General features: G+C 41.7%; 1 protein-coding gene across 1 annotated transcript in view; it reads left to right on the top strand.

The window, feature by feature from the left end:
- adgrb1 (adhesion G protein-coupled receptor B1) overlaps window positions 1–19868 on the top strand; it is a 116462-nt gene that overhangs the window by 89078 nt on the left and 7516 nt on the right. Inside the window, exons 18-27 of the mRNA XM_022750937.1 lie at window positions 492–595; window positions 3175–3277; window positions 3380–3530; window positions 3617–3686; window positions 3950–4016; window positions 7187–7272; window positions 14072–14170; window positions 17510–17681; window positions 19401–19496; window positions 19588–19627. Of these exons, the coding sequence (XP_022606658.1) occupies window positions 492–595; window positions 3175–3277; window positions 3380–3530; window positions 3617–3686; window positions 3950–4016; window positions 7187–7272; window positions 14072–14170; window positions 17510–17681; window positions 19401–19496; window positions 19588–19627 (988 nt within the window). The remainder of the gene's footprint in view (window positions 1–491; window positions 596–3174; window positions 3278–3379; window positions 3531–3616; window positions 3687–3949; window positions 4017–7186; window positions 7273–14071; window positions 14171–17509; window positions 17682–19400; window positions 19497–19587; window positions 19628–19868) is intronic.

The following is a 19868-nucleotide window of genomic DNA, read 5'->3' on the forward strand; positions in this document are numbered from 1 at the left end:
ACGTGACACGCTGATAAAATCTGCCAAAAGCTGTAGAACCCTTCACTTTCCAGGTAAAACCTCCTAAACTACACATTTTCAGCAGATGCAGAGCACAGCACCGACAGATCAAAGTCTTGTGAGTATTTTAAAGCTCGAGTGGAGTCTGCCGGAGCGGTACGCTGTTAAAGTCAAGCAGGTTCGAAGAAAGTTGAGTCTGACTCTCTCTCATAGGATCCCATTCACTTCAAAAATTCATAAAAATATTCATATAAAATCGGCCATTAGAGAGATCACCACTAAAAGTCACAGCAGCTAGAAAATACAAGATGTGATAAAGAGCCAGCATCTCTTTGGTGTGACTGCTGTCAGTAATCACACTATAATAATAGAGCGAAGATAACTGAGCTGAGGTACATTACTGCTCACAGAGTTGATGGGTCAGTGAATACTGATGATGTCATCATGTTTGGAGATGTAACCACCGACATTTTCTTCCTCTGTTGTTTCAGAACATGGATAAGACACAGCTCCCGTCGGTGACGCTGATTGTGGGCTGTGGAGTCTCTTCACTGACACTGCTGCTGCTCATCATCATCTACGTGTCTGTCTGGAGGTGAGATGAGTACATCTCGCACTGGAAACGTTTGCACTGGGGCTGTGTGTGATGAATCAGCATTAACCAAGAGAAAAAAGCCTCTGCTATCATGTTCCTGACAAGAAGTTTCAATACAAAACACATGAGCCAGTGTTGAGTAGTTACCACACTTGACTCGTTGTTCACTCGTCAGAAACAGTGAATAATTAGAGACCGAACGGCAACAGGAAATGTCATGAGGGTTGACCACACCCACCTCAAACTTGGTCAGGAAATGCAAAACACCTTGATGATACTTTATTGTGAAAACTGTGACTTTTCCTGTTTGCCTGTGTTGGACGGCCTTTACTGTTTCTGACCCCTGACTGCCTCACCATGTCATCAGCCTTTGTTTGACTGCGTTTATTAAATCACATTAGCTCTGCCCCACTGTCTGCAATTGGTTCCCTCCCTGTGTTCCAGGTTCCCTGTTCGCACCAGTCGTAACACATCTGTGTGCAAAACACTTCAACAATAATATTAAAATCCTGTCATCATCATGCATATTTAAAAAAACAGATAGTATTGTATAAAGCTACACATGGACTGTCGGCAGCAGATGCTTTAACTCTCTAATGATGAGTCTGAGCACAGACAGGACAGAGAGTGAAAGTCTGCTCACTAATTCATCTGCACTGTTTGTGTTGACAAGACGTCAGCCTGATATCTGCAGACAGCTGTTAGCTGCTGTTACCTAACCGGCAGGGACACACTGAATAAAGCAGAATCCAGACACTGTGCAGTCATCATCCATCCAGATAATATCTCCTCAACAAACACAAACTGAGCTCAGATCAGTTTTTTTTTTCAGTCTGTCCCGCTCGTAGATACAATCTCTAGATTCACTACGAGATGGTCAGAGTCAGTTAAACATTATGGAGCTAAACTTAAACAAATGTCCTACTATTCACTAAATGCAAATACAAAACACCATTAGCAGACTTTTCACACAATCTGTAAAAATGCGATGTGGGAGAGGTAAACACTCGCCACCGTAACTGAGTCTGTGGAAGCCGAGTGGCTTCATGTTGGTGTTTTGTCGATTTTCCTTTGAGCACTAAATTGACTGGACTTCCTTATTTGAGTTTTGTTATTGGATGCTAGGAAAACCCGTTGAGGAGATTTTTATGTCACTGGACTGATACCGAGAAAACCCGAGGTGGATTTGGTTGCTAGTCAAACTGAGTTGGAAATTTGGAATGAAGGAGAAAGGAGGGAGAAAGAACTTTGGTTTTCTTTGACTTTATTTTCCCTTTAAACTTTGAAAATCTATTGTGTGTGGTGGAGTTCATTTAAATAGAGTATTTTTTCTTTCATTGTTTATGGATCATTGTGTGTGTTTTGAATTAGAATAACCAGGGTTTAATGGGACTGCATGCATGAAAACCTCTGTAGGGTTTGATCTCTAATTAGACCCTTTAGTCAAAACTGGTCTGAACTGCTACAAACTACGAAACAAAATGCATCAGTTTGTTCATGGTGTTTTGTATTCACAGTTTGAGAGTTTGTTGCCAGCGATCACCTACGATACATTTTAACTTATAATAACCTTTTTGTGACGTTGTAATAACTCGATTTACATGATGGGGAAAGTCGCCAATGCTGCAAAGATCTTCCAAATAAAAATGTATTAATTATTTCCTGGTCCCGTGTGAGCGTCAGTCTAGGAAAGGTGACATCAAGTCCGACCAATTAGACCATAAGTGAAATAAGTCATTTTCTGAGTTGTTTTAATGAACTGTGGTGTAGCATCATGAACCACTAGATCGCCTGGATTTTAGGGAAGCTCATCAGACTTTACAGTGACATTATTAAAAGAATTTCCATGTGCAGCTCACTACAGTATTTTTACCATCTAATCCTCCATGTTTAAAATCATTGTGTTTTTGGATCTTGAGTGATTTCTAAGGTCATGTCATATTTAACTGTGAAACACCAGGGTTACAAAGTACAGCGTGCTGGTTTAGGTGTAGTCTTGGGACAGGACTGTTGTTGGTTACGTTTGCCTTGGTCATCATTCAGTCTCAGGCTCTGGACTTGTCTGGGCTCAGTCTTGGTGTGTTAGTATGTGTGTTAGAGTCTTAAAGTTCATTTGATCTGCTGTGGACAGGGTGTTATATTTTCTTCGATGTGGTTTTAGAAAGCATTGGGTCACTCACCCTGGAAACAGAAATTGGCTAACATGAACACAATGACTGGATGAAGGAAGATATTTGATAATACAGAATATGTCAGTATTCTGTGATATTTCCCGCCGAATTAAATATTTTTCATAATATGGAATTTTTCAGTTTCCACAGTCTGCTCTGCTTACTGTACATTATATAGGATAATACGGTATATGGTGATATTTGGGCTGAACTGGATTAAGATACTAAATTGTCTTGTTCGGTCTCATGCCCCAGGTGAATGATGTAAATGACTGAGTCTTGTTGAACTGTTAAAGGTTTCCCATCATCACATCACTGATGTGGAGAAAAGCCGAACCCTGAAACCTGGTCTTGGCTGCAGGTCTGTTCTGCATTCAGACTTCTTTCATCTCTGTTATTTTCCTGCAGGTACATCCGGTCTGAGCGCTCAGTCATCCTCATTAACTTCTGCCTCTCCATCATCTCCTCCAACGCACTTATCCTCATTGGACAGACACAGACACGGAATAAGGTGAGAGCCAGTCAGAGTCTCGGATGTATGCTCACGGTGATGACGACATTTTGATTAAGAATGTTTTTTTTTCCTTCTTCTCCTCTCTGTCTGATGTTCCAGGTCTTGTGCACCCTGATCGCGGCGTTCCTCCACTTCTTCTTCCTGTCCTCTTTCTGCTGGGTTCTGACGGAGGCGTGGCAGTCCTACATGGCGGTGACGGGCCGCCTCAGGAATCGCATCATCCGCAAGCGTTTCCTGTGTCTCGGCTGGGGTGGGGCTCCTGTCTGCTTCTCATTATGTCACTCATATGTCTCTCTCATGTCTCCTGTGTTGATGTCCACTGTTTTCTTCCTCCAGGTCTCCCTGCACTTGTAGTTGCGATCTCAGTCGGATTCACCAAGGCAAAGGGATACGGAACACCGAGCTAGTAAGCAGGCTTTTCTATAGACTACCTACCACTGTATCCCTCCTCCTCTTGAAGTATTAATGCAGGGGTTTGTGTGGGTTTATGTTTGCAGCGTATTTAACCTCTCTTTATCTTTTACCTTCCGTTCATGTCATGCATACGTTCCTCTACCTTTCACCTCATTCTGTCCCTCCTCTCTACAACCCTCCATCCCCCCCTCCCCCCGTCCCCGCCTCTTTTTCTAATCATCTCTCTTTCTCTATTTTCCTGCTCCTCTCTCGTAGCTGCTGGCTGTCTCTGGAAGGAGGTCTTCTTTATGCATTTGTTGGACCTGCTGCAGCTGTTGTCTTGGTATTTCCTTTTTCATCTTTAGTCTGTTTTTCATGTTTTGCTTTTAACACCCCTACATCAAATCAAATTCCACTAAATAGCAACAGTTTTTATACACAACACACATGTAGTCTGTGCAGGGCTTTATAATATTAATAATGTTAACAACCTTAGTAATAATGTTGGTTATCTGCAATGGATAAGAAAAACTAGATAAAAAAAAAAAACTAAAAACAAGATTAAAGAGATCTCAGTATTAAAAACATAAACAATAAGACCATCACAAAGTCAACAGCCCTGTGGTTGTGATGGAAACCCTGCGCGCTGGATAAAGAGATGTCAGACGTGTTAAGACGAAGTATTCATCATTGATCAATGCACAGAGTAGACAGGGAACGGACGACGGGTTAACTTGTATAACACTGTCCCCTGGAGAGGGCGTAGACAGACCCACCAGGTGTAACATGGCTCAAGCTCACCTGTTACCAATTATATTCCCTAATAAGTCTATTCCACATCTCACGTACTTGTATCGGATACTTAAACCCAAACCCGATCTAAAGTCTGACCTGTCCCTGGGACTCTAAGGCGCCTCTTGCTCACCTTGGTTCCAGCTGTAGTTGTTGGTGATGGTGGAGCAGGTGCACACGCACAAGGCTGGAGACAAACAATGGGCAGTGGTGTCAGCTCTCTGACCCTGTGTGTCCAAACTAACTGAGTAAAAGAACACGGACTAGCTGAAAACCAATAAACTTAAAGGAGGAAATTCATCGTTTTCCCTGTTTACTTTATCTTCTCTGCTTCTTCCTTTCCTCACCTCCTCCTTTCCTTGTTTACTGCCTCCTTTCCTTCCCTGGCTCCTCCTGTAGCTTATTTACATCCTCTTTTTCTTCCCTGCCTCCTTCTTTCCTCATTTGCTTATTCTGTTGCTTCCCCCAGTTATCTCTTTTCCTTTCCCAATTCTGCCTTTCCTTCTTGTCCTTATTTACCTCCTTCCTTTACCTTCTCTTTTGCACCCCCACTTTGTTTTCTTCTCTTGCTTTCTTCCTTTTCCTTATTTACCTCCTGTTTCACCTCCCTATCCCCACCTTCTCTGTCTTACTTCCTCCTTTGCTTTCTGCCATAATCCTTTTCTTATTTACCTTCGCTTCTCCTTCCCTACATGTTCTTTTCTTGCCTTCTTAACCAGCCTCCTCCTTCGCTCATTATTATTATTATTATTATTGTTATTATTATTATTACTAAGCTTTCTGCGGGTCAGGTTGTGGTAGTTTCTGCTCAGGTAAAACAGCAGCAAACTGAGTTTAACTTTAGCTCTGTGCTAAGTGGTAAAAACAGTATAGATTAATATTTATTTTACAATGTCAACATTACAGGTAGGATTTTATTGTGGAAATAATCAATAACTTGAGCACTATGTATTTTGTATTTACAAAATGTCTTTGAACAATTTAGCTTCCAGTTGGCAGGCAGATGTTTGTTAAAATCATATATAGGGACACCTAAAACATGAAGTCCAAATTAGCATTAATAAAGCAATAATAAAGGTAACATAGTATAAGTTGCTTTGGAAAGTGATATTGTATCAATATAGAACACATTGAACTCAGCAGCTATATTCATACATTAGGTTATATGAATGCAACTGATTTTTTCCTCATTTCTCAATCATGAGATTAATTTATATACAGTTATATGCAAAACCATGTTTTAATTCACAAACTCACACAATGGAGCTATTTTTAAGTTTTGCTAATGCTACACAGCTAACGTTAGCATTAGCAGCTGTTTACCTACCAGTCTAGAAGAAACGTGAATTCAGCATCAAACTTCATTCTTTTACTCACCGACTGTCTCTAGAGGTGGAAACAAACACCAATGTTAACGTTTGTCACTATCATGTCTTTTCTTCTACTGAGGTTAGCATGCTAACCAGCTAGCAAGCTAAAAGGCTGCATGCTGCAGTATCATGCCTGGGCATAAAGAGTGTTACAATGAAGAGCTGAATTCAATCACTCTGAATGTGTATGTACCACAAGGCATCTGGTCTTCTGGAAACTCAAGAAGAAGAAGAAGCTAGCAATTTAACTAGCTAGATCACCTTGTGACTTTCTGATACTAAGTGACTGTAGTGCTGCTCAGAGGACGTATTATAACATCTTGTATTGTAAACGCAGCAATGGCTGAAGCTCTCAGCATGTCTGTAAGTAAACAGCTGTTAATGCTAACGTTAGCTTTTTAGCATTAGCAAATCTTACAAATAGCTCCTTCAACTACTGACTTAGCACGGTACCCAAACTTTTGCACATGGCACAATTCGGCTACTGTTTAATTTTTCTTTTCTATTTTTTATGTTCTTAAACTGAAATGAAGCAGAGCAGCAACATGTGAAGCTGAGTTTTGAATTTGTATTTATGTCTTTTCAGTTCAAAAATCCACAGATTATGTAATTTGGCCAAACCTTTGCTTACAACTGTATAATCATTAGCTCAGCTCCCCTCATGTTCAACCTACATCTGAGGTAAATCACAGGCAGGAGCGCTGGCAGAACTCGTTCTGCACCGACACTGTGTCCTTGTTTCACAAATCAAATCCATTAGCTACGGTTTCAGTGATTCACTTCGCGGTTCTTCTTCCCGCCTACAAGTGAACAGCTTGGTTTAGTGTCCTTTCTACACAAGCTGCTTCTCTAATAAAGGGCTACTGCTCCAGTTGGCAGCCACACTGGAGGCCCGTCTCGCTCTGAAGAGCATCAGAGCGGCTCGCACAACACGTTTTTATAGACGCTGAACCCTCAAAGCGCTAAAATTGTAGGAATTACTACAGTCAAGGATATCCCCCATCCCCCTGCCTTTGATTTCACACAGCTCATATTTTATGTATGATTTCTTTTTTCAGCACACTGTCTATATTGAAAAATTAATTTATATGTTAACAATCCACCCCAACTATTTTGTACTTGTCATGCTTCATCGGGTGCCTGATAGATTTTGTCTCTAATGTTTAAGAGTCTTAGTCTTTACAGTGCACAGCCTACAGTAAGTACAGCTAGCTTGTGTGTGATGACGTGTGTGTGCATGTCTCATCATTATCATCATCTATCATCATCATCAACAGAGTAGTGCTGCATGTGGTGAAGTGATGAAACTGTCTCTGATCTGCTTTAATCCTGTGCCTCTTCTCTTTGGCAGGTTAACATGGTTATTGGGATTCTCGTTTTTAACAAACTGGTGTCCAAAGACGGAATTACTGATATGAAACTAAAGGAGAGGGCGGGGTATGCCTTATACCACACATCCATTTTACACAGTGACCTATAACCAGCCTGATGGCTCAGCTAGGGGGGAGGACAAGCACAGTTATTGGCTCTTTATTTGATGTGATCCTAGCCCACCCTTCCAGACTTTGGCAAATTGGCTGAAAATAAACATTTTCGTTTTTAAGAACAGGAGGGTGAGAAGAAGAGAAAAACAGATGAAAGAGAAATGTGACTAATTTAATCAAAAATAAGATAAGAGACCTGAAGACTGTGTGTTTTCTCATATAGACAAAAACTATGATCAGTGCTTCTGAATTAGAGATAAATGTGGGGAAGGGTGTCTGGTTATTGGTCCTGCACAGACTGAGCAAGATGATGACTCATCTCATTGCTGTCTTTTTTAAGTTTCAAATGTGTTGCATTTTCCTCCAGCTGCTCTTTGTTTGCAGGTGTTGCTATCGATGTAAAGCTCTGTAGATCCATCCATGTCTTTTTTCTCCTGTTTGGTTGTTTCTAGTAAAGGGAAGCAGGGTAAGACCTCACCAAGATCTGTTATCTGTTGGTTATAACGTTGTAATTAACAAAGTAGATGCTGAGATTACAGGAAGTTCTGACAGGGCAGAAAGATCTCAGCACTTACTTTGGGAAATACAGTGTCATCATTACCAACAGAACCAGTGACCAGAGCTGTAGAAGTAAAAGCTAGGTTGTAATAAACTGTCATTTTTCTTTAGAATCTTTTTTGCTGCTGAGCTTCTGTCGTTCAGAGTTCAGAGAAGTTATGGAGATACGACATCAGATGAAGTTGGACAGTGTGCACATATAGCTCCACCTGATGCATCATCATCAGTGTTAAATATTATGTCTCAGTGTAGGGTAGCATTGTTGATAGTGTCTTCAAAGGCAAATTAGACCCAGGTCAGGGGCCGTACTGGGGGGCAATTCAAAGAATCCTACGACAGCCAGCATTAGAAAACTGGGGCAAGAGTTACACCTGTTAGATGACTGCAGACAAGCGCCCGGAGGCTGTGCCTGTAGCCATGGGCCTGCTGGGACCAAATTAACAATGTGTGGCCCTCACCATGTAGATTCAACACCTGTAAGGATAGGTGTAGAAATCCAGTCTGCTGCCAGTCAGGCGACAAGTGAAAGCAGGGGTCAGTGTATGTAAAATAGTAAATGTAAAATACCCACATTCAAGATGTTGACCAACAACCAATGAATGGCTGCACACAGCAGGTTAAAAGTTCTTTCCTAACAGTGGGGAACCAGGTCTAGTTTGAACGCTACTCTAAACACATCAGTCGTCTCATCTGACTGTGGGTTCGGCAGCAAGCATATTTTCCAGATTGATTAGGAATAGGTAAAGAACACATGACACTGTTGGCATGAAAATTGACTCTAGCTACTAGTGACTGGAGTGTAAAATGTTATTGGGCCGCTCTGTATCATAGCTGCACCCTGCTCCCCTTTGCCTGCAGGCTGTTTTGTCTCCATTGGCATTGTTGGTGCATTCAAATGTTCTTTTCTTTCTCTCTCTGAAAATGTTTGCTTTCTTCAATGATTTCTCTGTTTCAACTGTACTTGTTTTTGCTGTTTGAAATGTCATGTTTGAGTTTGCACAGAATCCCCTCTCTCTCACTCAGGGCTCTCCAATCAGGAAAACATCAGTCTCAGAAGCCCCCTCCCATGTCATCAGTGATTGGGTAAAAATACCTGCCCATCCCACCCTCTTCTTAATGTATGGCTACCAGCCCTGCCCATCACCAAACTTGCTGAATCCTCTAGCAAGCACCTCTGATTGGCTTACTATTATTTCCTGCCTATTTACCTCACTATCTCACTGTTGACCTTGCAATTTATGCTGCCTCCTCTTAGCTGGATAGATTAACCCATTACCGCCTCAGGATCTGACTATCTCTGGTATGCTTTTAGAAAAACAGTGACTTTTTTTTTCAACAATAACAAACTGGTAGTTGCAGCGCAGCAATATTAATATTTTCTGTTCACTTGCATGGTGTGGGAATGAATGTGTGCAAGGTTAGTATGGTAGTCAGTAGAGTGTGTACTGTGCGACTGATGGAGTAAATTGTAGAAACACAGATTGTCTGACGAAGGAAGGACTGGTGGTCTGCTGCTTTTCTTTCAACTAGATGTGAATGACAGTCAGTTCAGCACATTCTCCCCAGTTATGTTGTTTAGTTATTTGTTGTGAGCCAAGATCAGACACCATTGTTCTCAACTGTACTGACCCTGAGATCTCAGTAATCTGAGTTTAAGGTTCATGGTGGACATTGACATCCAACAAAGACCAGGGGCCTCATTTATAAAACTGTGTTTAGGAGCCGTACTCAAAGTGTATGTGCTATAGACTGGATATAAAGATGGACGTTTCTGAAGGTTACTGAAGGTTTCTAAAGATTTCTGAAGAGTGGTTTTGAAGCTCAGACTTTCAACTTTAACATGTTTACAGTCTCAGTTCCACACATGCCCCTCCTCTGCCTATTTTTTGATTAGCTGGGAGTTAGGGGTAGAGTCAGGCATTGCCAAGATGGCGATGGTGGAGCAGCTCACTCTGAGCTTCAGAAACCTGTGGAAGAAGTCACAGAGACTACGTCCATCTTTATTTACAGTCTGAAAGGTTTAATAACTGGCAAGCATACACTCTTGTTAGCATCGTTAGCGCAGCGCCTCGCTCCAGGCCCCAGATCTGAACAGAAATGTTCACTTGCTATTACACGGCCAACGTTTAAGACTTCACATCAAATAATTAGTAAGTGAACCTTGAGTTGAGAATGTTTTGTCATTCATTTTGATTCAGCATTTGCACTGGTGTCTGTTCCACTCTTGTCCCTCCACAAGTCTTGAAGCTGGACTTCTGTTGATCCGTGGATGAGTGCAGCCAGTCTTTGGGACAGTGAGCTCACAGGGAGGCCCAACCACCCAAGCTGCGTTATTTCAATATGACAGAACAGCTGTTCTCCTCCGACCTCCTGTCAGATACTGTATCTGAACTCCTCGGCTCTGATGGTGAGCCTCCTGCATGAAGTGGAATATTTGAGGGAATTACTACGGGTTGTGTAGAAAAGAGTCATCTCCCCCAGTTAAAGATGATGATGGTGGGAGGGTCTGCTGACCTGGGGTCCGGTCAGCATTAGCCAGAAACAGCATGGAGCCACCACCATGTGGGCCATAGCATTGGACAGTTTAGAAATGACAGGATCAAAATCGCTGACACCTTCATAACCCACAATGCAACTCATCCAATCGTAAGTTCAGTCAGAGATGCAAATGTGTTGCACTGTTAGCGGCTAATGTAGCCTCAAGTCCAGATGAGGAGCAGGTGACAGAAGTCTGATAAACTCACTTCTGTCTATCTCTCTGGAGCCACAAAATCTTTATGCAACTTTTTTTGCACTCCACAAGACATGTTGTATGAAATCAGTGGAAGTCCCCTTTAACTCGTAAATACCATGACGAGCACAGTTGGCCTGTATCTATCTGCTTGTTTTGATCACATTATATCTTCAAGAAAACAAGTTAAAGCCAATTTATCGACCAAGTTGTACTTTGATCACTTCTGCACATCATATCGTGTGGTTTTTGTGAGATCCACTTCTCCCAGTGACCTTGGATCTTATCTTTCCCTCCATGCTCACAGTTTGCAGTCACAGTCTCTCTGAAGCGTTTTCGTGGGTCACGGTGAGTTAAGAATGTAAATCCAGACTGCAGATGCTGTGGCTGTTCTGGCTCGGTGGTTGTTAGTTGCCTGAGTTTGAGCTCACTGGTTTGAAATGAGGTTTTATCGGTTGTGCTGACTTTGTGGTGACGTGGCTGTTTTTGCAGTTTTGTCTGTGGTGGACAAAAAAAGGAAAGAGGAATAACTTACATCCCTTTCGGTGCCATCTCCGTCACTCCCCCAGACTCACCACCTCTTGCATGTGTTTCTCAAAGTTAAAACTCAAAACATTTTTAATGAAGCTAATTAATTTATGCAACATCTAATTAAGCATGCAGCAGCATCTGCACCAGGCAGGTCAGCCCCCCCTCAGACGGGGCTCACGGCTGGGTCTCCCCCCTCGTTGCTGACTCTCCTTTTCCCTCCAAAATTAGGAACTAATGCTCAGAGAAACAAGAGCAGACAGGAGAGGATGTTTCCTCTGTCATCAAGCCTGTGTGTTTAGGGGTTGTAACAGTAGATGAAGCTTTTAGATGAGAAGGCTTGTTGTAGCTTGAAGGAGCTATTTATAAATTTTGTTATTGCTAGCATAGATAACACACATAGCTAGCATTAGCAGTAAGTAGTTTACTTACCACTTTGTAAGTTCAGCATGGAACTTCATTCTTTACTCACCAACATCTGTCTCCTGACAGGAAACAAACACCAATGGTAACTCTTGTCTCTATCACGTCTTGTAATGAAGTTAGCATGCTAACCAGCTAGCTAGCGTCTTACTGTGGCCTCCAGTATAAAAACAACAATGGCCGAAGCTCTTGTCAAGCCACACTCACCACCACGTTTGGCAGCAGAGAGAACATAACACCCCTTTAAGCAAGTACTTACAATTCCTTACAGTCCATGTGATGCAAAACTTTATTAAAGCTGATAGAAGAAGGGTTATGTTTGACCAGTTTGTAGCCAATCAATGTGAGGTTAGTCCATATTAGATATTTATTTAGCTTTCTGTAACTCACCCCACCCACCCAACCACCCACTTTTTGCCTCTTGGTCCTTAAGTGTGGGGAAGTGGTGTTGTATTTCAAGTGTGGATTGCTTTTTAATATCATTGCCTACAGTGTACATTTAGCAGCTGTATTGCCCTTTTACTTGAAATTGAATTTCTTCCATTATGTGATTTTTTTAATCCAGGCTTCCAGAGGCTAAAGAATCGATTCCTTCAGCTCCTCAGCTTTAATTGTTGTTTAGCAGGAGGCCATATGGTAACAGATGAGTTTGTTATTACCTGTCGATATCTGCAGCCTTCTAGTCAGTCTTTGTCAGAGTTATAAATGGAACCCTGATGGTTTGGGAAGTTTTGGGAGGATTGGATGTTCGAAGAAAAAAAAGGAAATCATTTAATGCTGTTTTATTAGATACTGATGGAAATTATTCAGTGTTCTAGTAAATCAACAGTAAACATCAGGTTTTGGTGTCACTCCCATTTCTTTTATATATTCAGGAGTTATGAAGTTGGGGGAGCTACTGGTTCCAGAGGTTTTTCTTCTGACATGCAGTGCTGGAGGTAATTCAAAACACTTTATCACAATTGGAAACAAAACACTGCACCATAGAATTCACTCAGTCCAAAAGGTCATTGTAAGATAACGATAAAGATGAGGTCAGTGAAATCTTTGACTTCCTCTCCCTGTTAGCACCTCAATATTAGACTCATTGGTTGAGTTTGTTAATATGAAAAAAATGCCTCTCAAGTTTTGCGGCAGTCTTCTTACCTAAACCTCTGGGTGTTCTGGTAGTTTTGATAACACTGTAAAAGTTGATCAGATTGAAGCACAATGACAGTCAGGTTGGGAACAGATGTCCAGGTTAGTTGAGCTGATTTCGGAGAGAAAATGAAGGTGAAGTGTAATTTAATAGATTCCGTCTGATCATCAGGCTTATACTTGATCCATTGGACCTATTTTTACCAATGTTTCCACATTCTGAGATCTCAGCAGTTTCTTTAGGGAGCACAATGTGATCATGACCAACAGAGTCAGGAGACACGGGTACAAAGTAAAACGGACGTTTCTCATGTCTCAAACCAACTGTCGACCTCTTATTGTCCATGTAGTGAATTTAAAATGAACAGGACTTTTACCTGCAGGACCATGGATTCTGTAATGCCTTAATTAGTTGATAAATGAACTCCTGCAATATATCTGCTGTGTCTAAATTCAGGGTCTCATCCTTCAGAGGCTGCATCTCAAGCCTGATTGTGTCACAGTTGTATGACTAGACTTTCCCATTTCAAAGGCTCTTTCAAATGCATCATTGTTTTCCTGGATAATGAAGGATCCAACAGGTGGATCCTTTGTAGTCCAACATATCCCAAGATTCATTGCACGCTGATAATGAACATAATGTTTCAGCAAACAGGATTACACTGTTAAATGTACAGTAAGTATTGTGTTTCAGCTCAGTTCAACAGCTAACGGTACAACTGTTAAAACCAAGGGCCTTAAAACCTAAGTTTTTGAAAAGAATAGTTACATGCTGTCAAGGTTGCCAGGTGACAGGAGCCACACTTTGTGACGCAACAGTAAGGGCGGGAACAGCTGGTTCTCATTTTTTAGCTCTCATTTTGGTTCGGCTTTCACAGTCTACGGAGGTGTGGCCCCTGAACTGGGACACAGCGATTGAGTGTATTGATATTTTGTGGCAGAATTTGTCCTTAGTGAACGCTGAATGTAACGACTGATAGAGCTTGTTGCTTGTACGTGTGTGTGTGTGTGTGTGTTCATGAGAGAAGCTCTGAGATGTGAGTGTGTGAATCTTTGCATTACTGATAAGTGTTAGTCAGCACAGATAGAGAAGAGTCCCACATCAAACCAGTGGTTTGTGAAGACGACCAGACATCATGTGTGATATGAAACACCTCTCCTGTCCCCAGAACCACACACACACACAAACACACACACCAGACTCCATGCTGGACTGCAGCCCTGAGAGAGAGATTGTGCGAGACCCCTGTGACTCACTGTTTTGCGTGACTGTTTTTGTGTGTGCTCGTGTGCGCACGCGCATCTCTGCGAGTCTGTGTATAGGTGCATCTGTATCTGTTTGTGTATGTTACAGCGTGTTAATTTGACTTTGCAGTCAGATGACAGTGCCACTGTACAATATGACGCTCAAATGTGCCAAGTGCGGAGTTATCTCTTCGGCTGACGTTTCCACCACAGCTACCAGTAACGCCATGTTAGTCCCGCTAATTATTTTTCCTTAACTCTTCTTCTTGCCTCTGTTCTCTCCTCTGCTGTACGCCTCCCTCTCCCCCCCTCTCCTGGTCGTTTCTCTGACCTTTTACCCCTCTGTCATTTGTTCTTCTCCCTGGTGCCCTGGCAGGGAATGAGAGACTCCTGAAGCTAATGTGCTGCTCCTGAAAACAAACTGTGTCATAACTGTTTATGTGTAAATAATAATCTTGATGCATATGTGATGGAATAAGCGTGTGTGTGTGGGTGTGTGTGTGAGTCAGAAGAAAGTCACAAAGATGATTAGAACAGATGTTGAGAAGGCCGTGACTCTGTATGCAGAGAGGACATCAAGCACTTTTTATTGTGTGTGTGTGTGTGTGTGTGTGTGTTGGTGTGTGTGATAGTGGTGTTGTCGCGTGCTGTGGATGTGTTGTTGTTATTATTTTCAGCCTGGACTTTCATTTTCTACTAGTGCCAATAGAATCTAACCAGAACTGTTGAGGTTAATTTTCTCCTCTAAACAGCTACTAATGCTTTAAAAGCTGTGACTTAACGACTAATGCACATGATTTCAGTTCATAGTCTGTGATGTGAGATCACTGACGCACTACACACACATCACACAAATTAATTTTGTTTCTGGCCAGTCAATGTGTTAAGAATTGAATTACCCACAAAGCACTGCAGGTCGTTGTAATATGAGGATTTATACCCGATGTCCTCACTTTTAGTCCCAATCCTGTTTCATTTTGTATATTCACTTCCAGTGTTCAGTGTTGACACAGAATCTCCTGAATGAAATGAGTATAGAGGAAGCACTTTTAAATGTTCATACAGTAATGTGTCTTGTGGTTCCACCACGGTCCTGTACATTTTATTCTTTATTTCGTCTAGACAACAGAATCTCTTCCTAAATAAAATTAGTGTGTCTCGATACAATAGTCAGACTTTTTAAAATAATCGTGTTTCTTCTGGTCCCTCCATGGTCCACAAGTTCTACAATCACATGTCAGCCTCTACTGTATAAACAGGCTTTAATTAGTGTTGTATTGATTGTTTTCTATCCAGCTCAGCCAACATCGATGGATTACCTTCCACATGTTACACTCTTGTTTTATGCTCGTGTTGACATGTTTCACATGTTTGTAACATCCGAGAACCAAAAGAACATAATGCTAATTATTGCTAACGGGTCCACAGAGTCTGAAGTATGCATTCAGTGAAAATAGTAGATCTAACACCATGTGAGATGTTAAGTCCACAGTCACATGATGTTGGTCATAGATGATGAAGGTCCAGACTGAAAATAACTGAGTGGTCCGTCTGAATGTAGAACTGATCTATTGTGGCGACTTTCAGCATCTTTAACTGTGACCGGTTTCATACCTAAACTATTGCTGAGGTACTTGAGTTTGTCCACCACAGTGTCAGTGTGGGCAGGGTGGAGACACCTCTGAGAAAGGATTCATATCATGGAGCACAGCATCAGCAAACCCACACACTGTAGACACACGCCTCGCCCAGTTTAATACCAGAGGTGGAAAGTAACGAAGCGCGTGTAATTAGGCAGTGCAGAGTTTTTCATACTGCTTCCTCTTTTACTTGCTGACATTTTGGAGGGAAATAATTTCAGTTTTTACTTTATCACCTTGTCTGATGTTTCGCATTTTACTTTGCAGAATAATTCATTAAATACAAACCCCTTAATGTGCATTAGAAAAGTGATGTATTTGAATAAGACAGTCTGACAGATAAGACGATATTTTATTAATTCATTAAAAGTAGTTAGCGTCAAATGCTTTTTTTGTAAACATATTTTCATAAAACGCTTTGTCTTGTTAGCAGCAGTGTTATACTGATACAGACAGTTTTTTTTTTTCATATATATGATTTTTAATTGATATTTCCGCCCATTACATCTCTATAAGTGCATGATTTCTAGTGGCTGTGTCATCATTGCTTGATTAGTAATGCCTTGCAGGAAACATGTGCTCACTTGCCTCATACATTAGTCATGATTATTTGGATGTCAGTTTAAAGTCAGAAATGATGTTTTCATGTGACATGAATGCAGCATAAGCACCGTGTGTCCTCTCACTCTACACCTGCTGTTAGAGCGGCTACGACAAGTACACTCTATTCAAAGGTTTATGAAACAGTCGCACCATAAGTTCTCAAATCATTCAAGAGAGAACCAGGTCTTTATTTGAAACAGAGGTAAATTAGAGACAGAAATTTAGCTCTAATTCCCCATGTTTTATTCAGGATTCAGGTTAATGTATATTCTTGTCTAAGACCAGAGTCAGCAACAGACTCTCCATTTATGTTGTGTTGGTTTTTTTTTTGTTTGTTTTTTTTGTTTTTTTTTGTTTTGTTTTTTTTATTAGTTGTTAGTTGTTTGATTTTTGTTCAGTGTTAAGCTCCAGGCAAAAAGATGTCACACTTGATAGATTTTAAACATTAAAAGCATTAAAAGCATATTCCTCCTCCTTCCAGGAGGTTTCATCAACAGCAGCTTAACACGGGTTGAAAAAACGGCAAAGTAGAAGAGATTGGAAACAGTGAAATATTAAAAGCTCTCTTTTTCTTTATTATTCATTTCACTTGAGTAAGGGTCTTTAGTCTTTTTCCACCTCTGGAATTTTCTCTCAACACTCGTTTAATAGGAAGATAATTGGATGACCCTCACACTGAGAGTAGTTTATTGTTGTTGTTTACTCCTGATGTGCAACATTAGAACCAATAGAACGAGTCAGACAAACATGGGCAGGGGGAACAACACTTCTCCAGACTCTCTCTCTGTCTCTGTCCTCCTCTGCTCTGCCTCTTCAGTTTATCTTTGCATTCTGTTTCAGCCTCATTACACTCGTTTTTCCCCACTGCTCACCCTCGCTCCTCCTCTCTCTCCTGTGGCACTAGATCCTCTATGGTTTGACTGAACCATCTTAAAACATACATGCATGTAATATATGTGAATTATGAACATATATATCTGCAGATAATGGATGTATGTTTTTGTTTGTGATAGTAACATAATTATTTGTGGTGATGTTATGTATTTATGCATGTTTGAGTTGAAGGCTGCTAACACTATGCTAACAGCGTGGGCAGTTATCTAGGGCACATAGGATCCTGGTTTAAGATTGTGTTAAGAACATCCTTTACTTTTTTTTTTGATGTTATGAAAGAAGAAATCCAGTTACCTGTTGGAGTTGATTTGTATAGAAGACTAGTGATCCTAGCTAATAATGAAATGTCTTACAGCATAATTGTCAGTTTGTGGCATGTTGACAAAGGTTTGTTAGCGCAGTCCTTGACTGTCATCCATCCCGTCCTGCAGGGCGTCACTGTGGAGCTCCTGCGTGGTTCTGCCCCTCCTGGCCCTCACCTGGATGTCGGCGGTCCTCGCCATCACTGATCGGCGCTCGGCGCTCTTCCAGATCCTGTTTGCTGTCTTTGACTCCCTGGAAGGCTTCGTCATTGTCATGGTGCACTGCATCCTGCGCAGAGAGGTACAGGACCACCGACCTCACAGATTTACTACTTCCTGCTTTTGTTTGACGCTATAATCGCTGGAATCCAGTTTGTGCTGGATTGATTAGTTCTACAATGAATATCTTAGCAGAGGCCAGACTGAATATTTACCTGCAACACATGAATGGCCGTGTTGGTCAGCTGGTCCATCCATTCATTCAGTCAACACTTTGGTCCAGAGCGACTGACAACTGTTACAGTGGTGTCCTCAGTGGACTATGGATTTTGACTTTCATCTAACATCACCATCAACCAAATTATCCTTTGACCTATGTGGTCATGATGTCCAATTATCCGTGATGTATGGCAACTCCTGACCTTTTCTTTTGCCAACAGAGTTCTGTAGGAATGAGTCCTAAGACCCAGACACTAGTTTTTAGCATTTTAGCACTTCCTGTTCCTTCGTCCAGAATGATACGTCTCCGGCTCTGACTGTCGCCGGGTTGTCCGTCCGTCTGTCCTTACGTAAACATGATATCTCAGTAACACTTTGACAGAATTTCTTAAAATTTGGGACAAACGTTCATTGGGACTTGAGGAGGAACTGATTAGACTTTGGTGGTCAAAGGTGAAAGGTCAAGGTCATAGTGACCTAACATAACAGGGTTTTGGCCTGGTGAATGCAATATCTCATGAACACAAAGAGTGTTTTGGTGGAGGCAGACAACCCCAAGCCAGTAATTCTAGTTTTTGGTGTGTGAATGGGTTTTTGGTTCGATGACTGAAATCAGGTCTGTGTTTAACACAAACTCAAGACATTTTCACATTTTATTCTACAACATAAAATAGATCAGTAAATACCTCAGTCCTGATTTCTTGAAGCTTTTATATCTCAGTTGCTAATGAGTGTCTAAATGAGACTACAGAGGTTGTCGGGGACACTAAACGTTGTCACGTTGAATATAAAAACTTTTCTACTCTCCAGTCCACCTTTACAGCCTCGTTGTCTTTATACAAACTGTCACTAACTCTGTCAGAGGAAAGGCTTTTGTAGAAGAGGTCAGAGCTAAATCAAACTACCAGATGAAGTTTAGTTGTGGTGACTTCTCCTCTGGCTCTTAGTCTTATACTGGTAAATTCAGTATAATGTACATTTTCACAGCTCTAACTTCATCAGTATAATAGAGTCATGTTCTCTTTATTACTCTGCTGTACTCATTCAGTCTATTCTACTTCTACTCTACACTTCCTGCTACTCTTTCACATTAAAAACCTTCCAGAGAAGTGGAAGAATCTGCCCCTGAGCTACTACAGGGCTTTTAATGTGAAACGCTGAAGCGTTTAGTTCCATTTGAAATGTCTGGGCTCTCAACGAAAGAACAGCAACATAAAACTGAGGGAAATTAGATGAAGGATCACTAACAACTCAAGCTTCCCTCTACAGAAAGTGGTCAGGATGGACTTGATGTCTGTGATGAGGTATTGGCTGGAGATAAAGGGGTGGCACTTCTTGAGCACCTTCCAGTTCCCAATGGGGTGAGCCTTTTTGAGTTTGATGACCCCATGACCCCTGTAGTGCCACAGGAACTTGGAGCTCATACTTTTTTTAGCCCCACTACTGGTTTGTTTGAACATGGCCGCTTCCAGGGACCTCTCTCTGTTTACAACAGGCCTCACGTTCAGCGTTAGTGAAGTGAAACTACTAGTTTATAAACCTGCGCTGAGACCACGCTCTGTGCTCTGACGGTTTGCAATAGGTCCAGGAGGCAGTGAAGTGTCGTGTCGTGGACCGGCAGGAGGACGCGAATGGAGACTCAGGAGGATCTTTCCAGAACGGCCACGCTCAGCTCATGGTATGGACATGCATATGTTTGGTGTTGTTTCTTATTAAATATTGGCAGCATGTGCAGAGTGGATCCAATAACGACTGTCCTGTGTCCTCAGACTGACTTTGAGAAGGACGTGGACATGGCCTGCAGATCAGGTAAGCTCCAGGCTGAGTGGCTTTCATTTTGTGTTTGCGTGAGCATCAGATTTGACTTTTGGGAGTGCTGCCGGGAAAAAAAGCTGCAGATGTCTCTTTGTGCCTCCTCTCTGTGTTTCCACTGCTTCAGATTCCTGCACGTTGTCGTAGCAGATGTGAGGCATGTTCCCCTCAGTTCTGGACTTGTATAATACAACATTACTGCAGCATAACACAGTTTAGCCCGGGCTGATGGGAGTGG

This window comes from Seriola dumerili, unplaced genomic scaffold, assembly GCF_002260705.1.
Source record: "Seriola dumerili isolate Sdu_G_001 unplaced genomic scaffold, Sdu_1.0 BDQW01000016.1, whole genome shotgun sequence".
Lineage (NCBI taxonomy): Eukaryota > Metazoa > Chordata > Actinopteri > Carangiformes > Carangidae > Seriola > Seriola dumerili.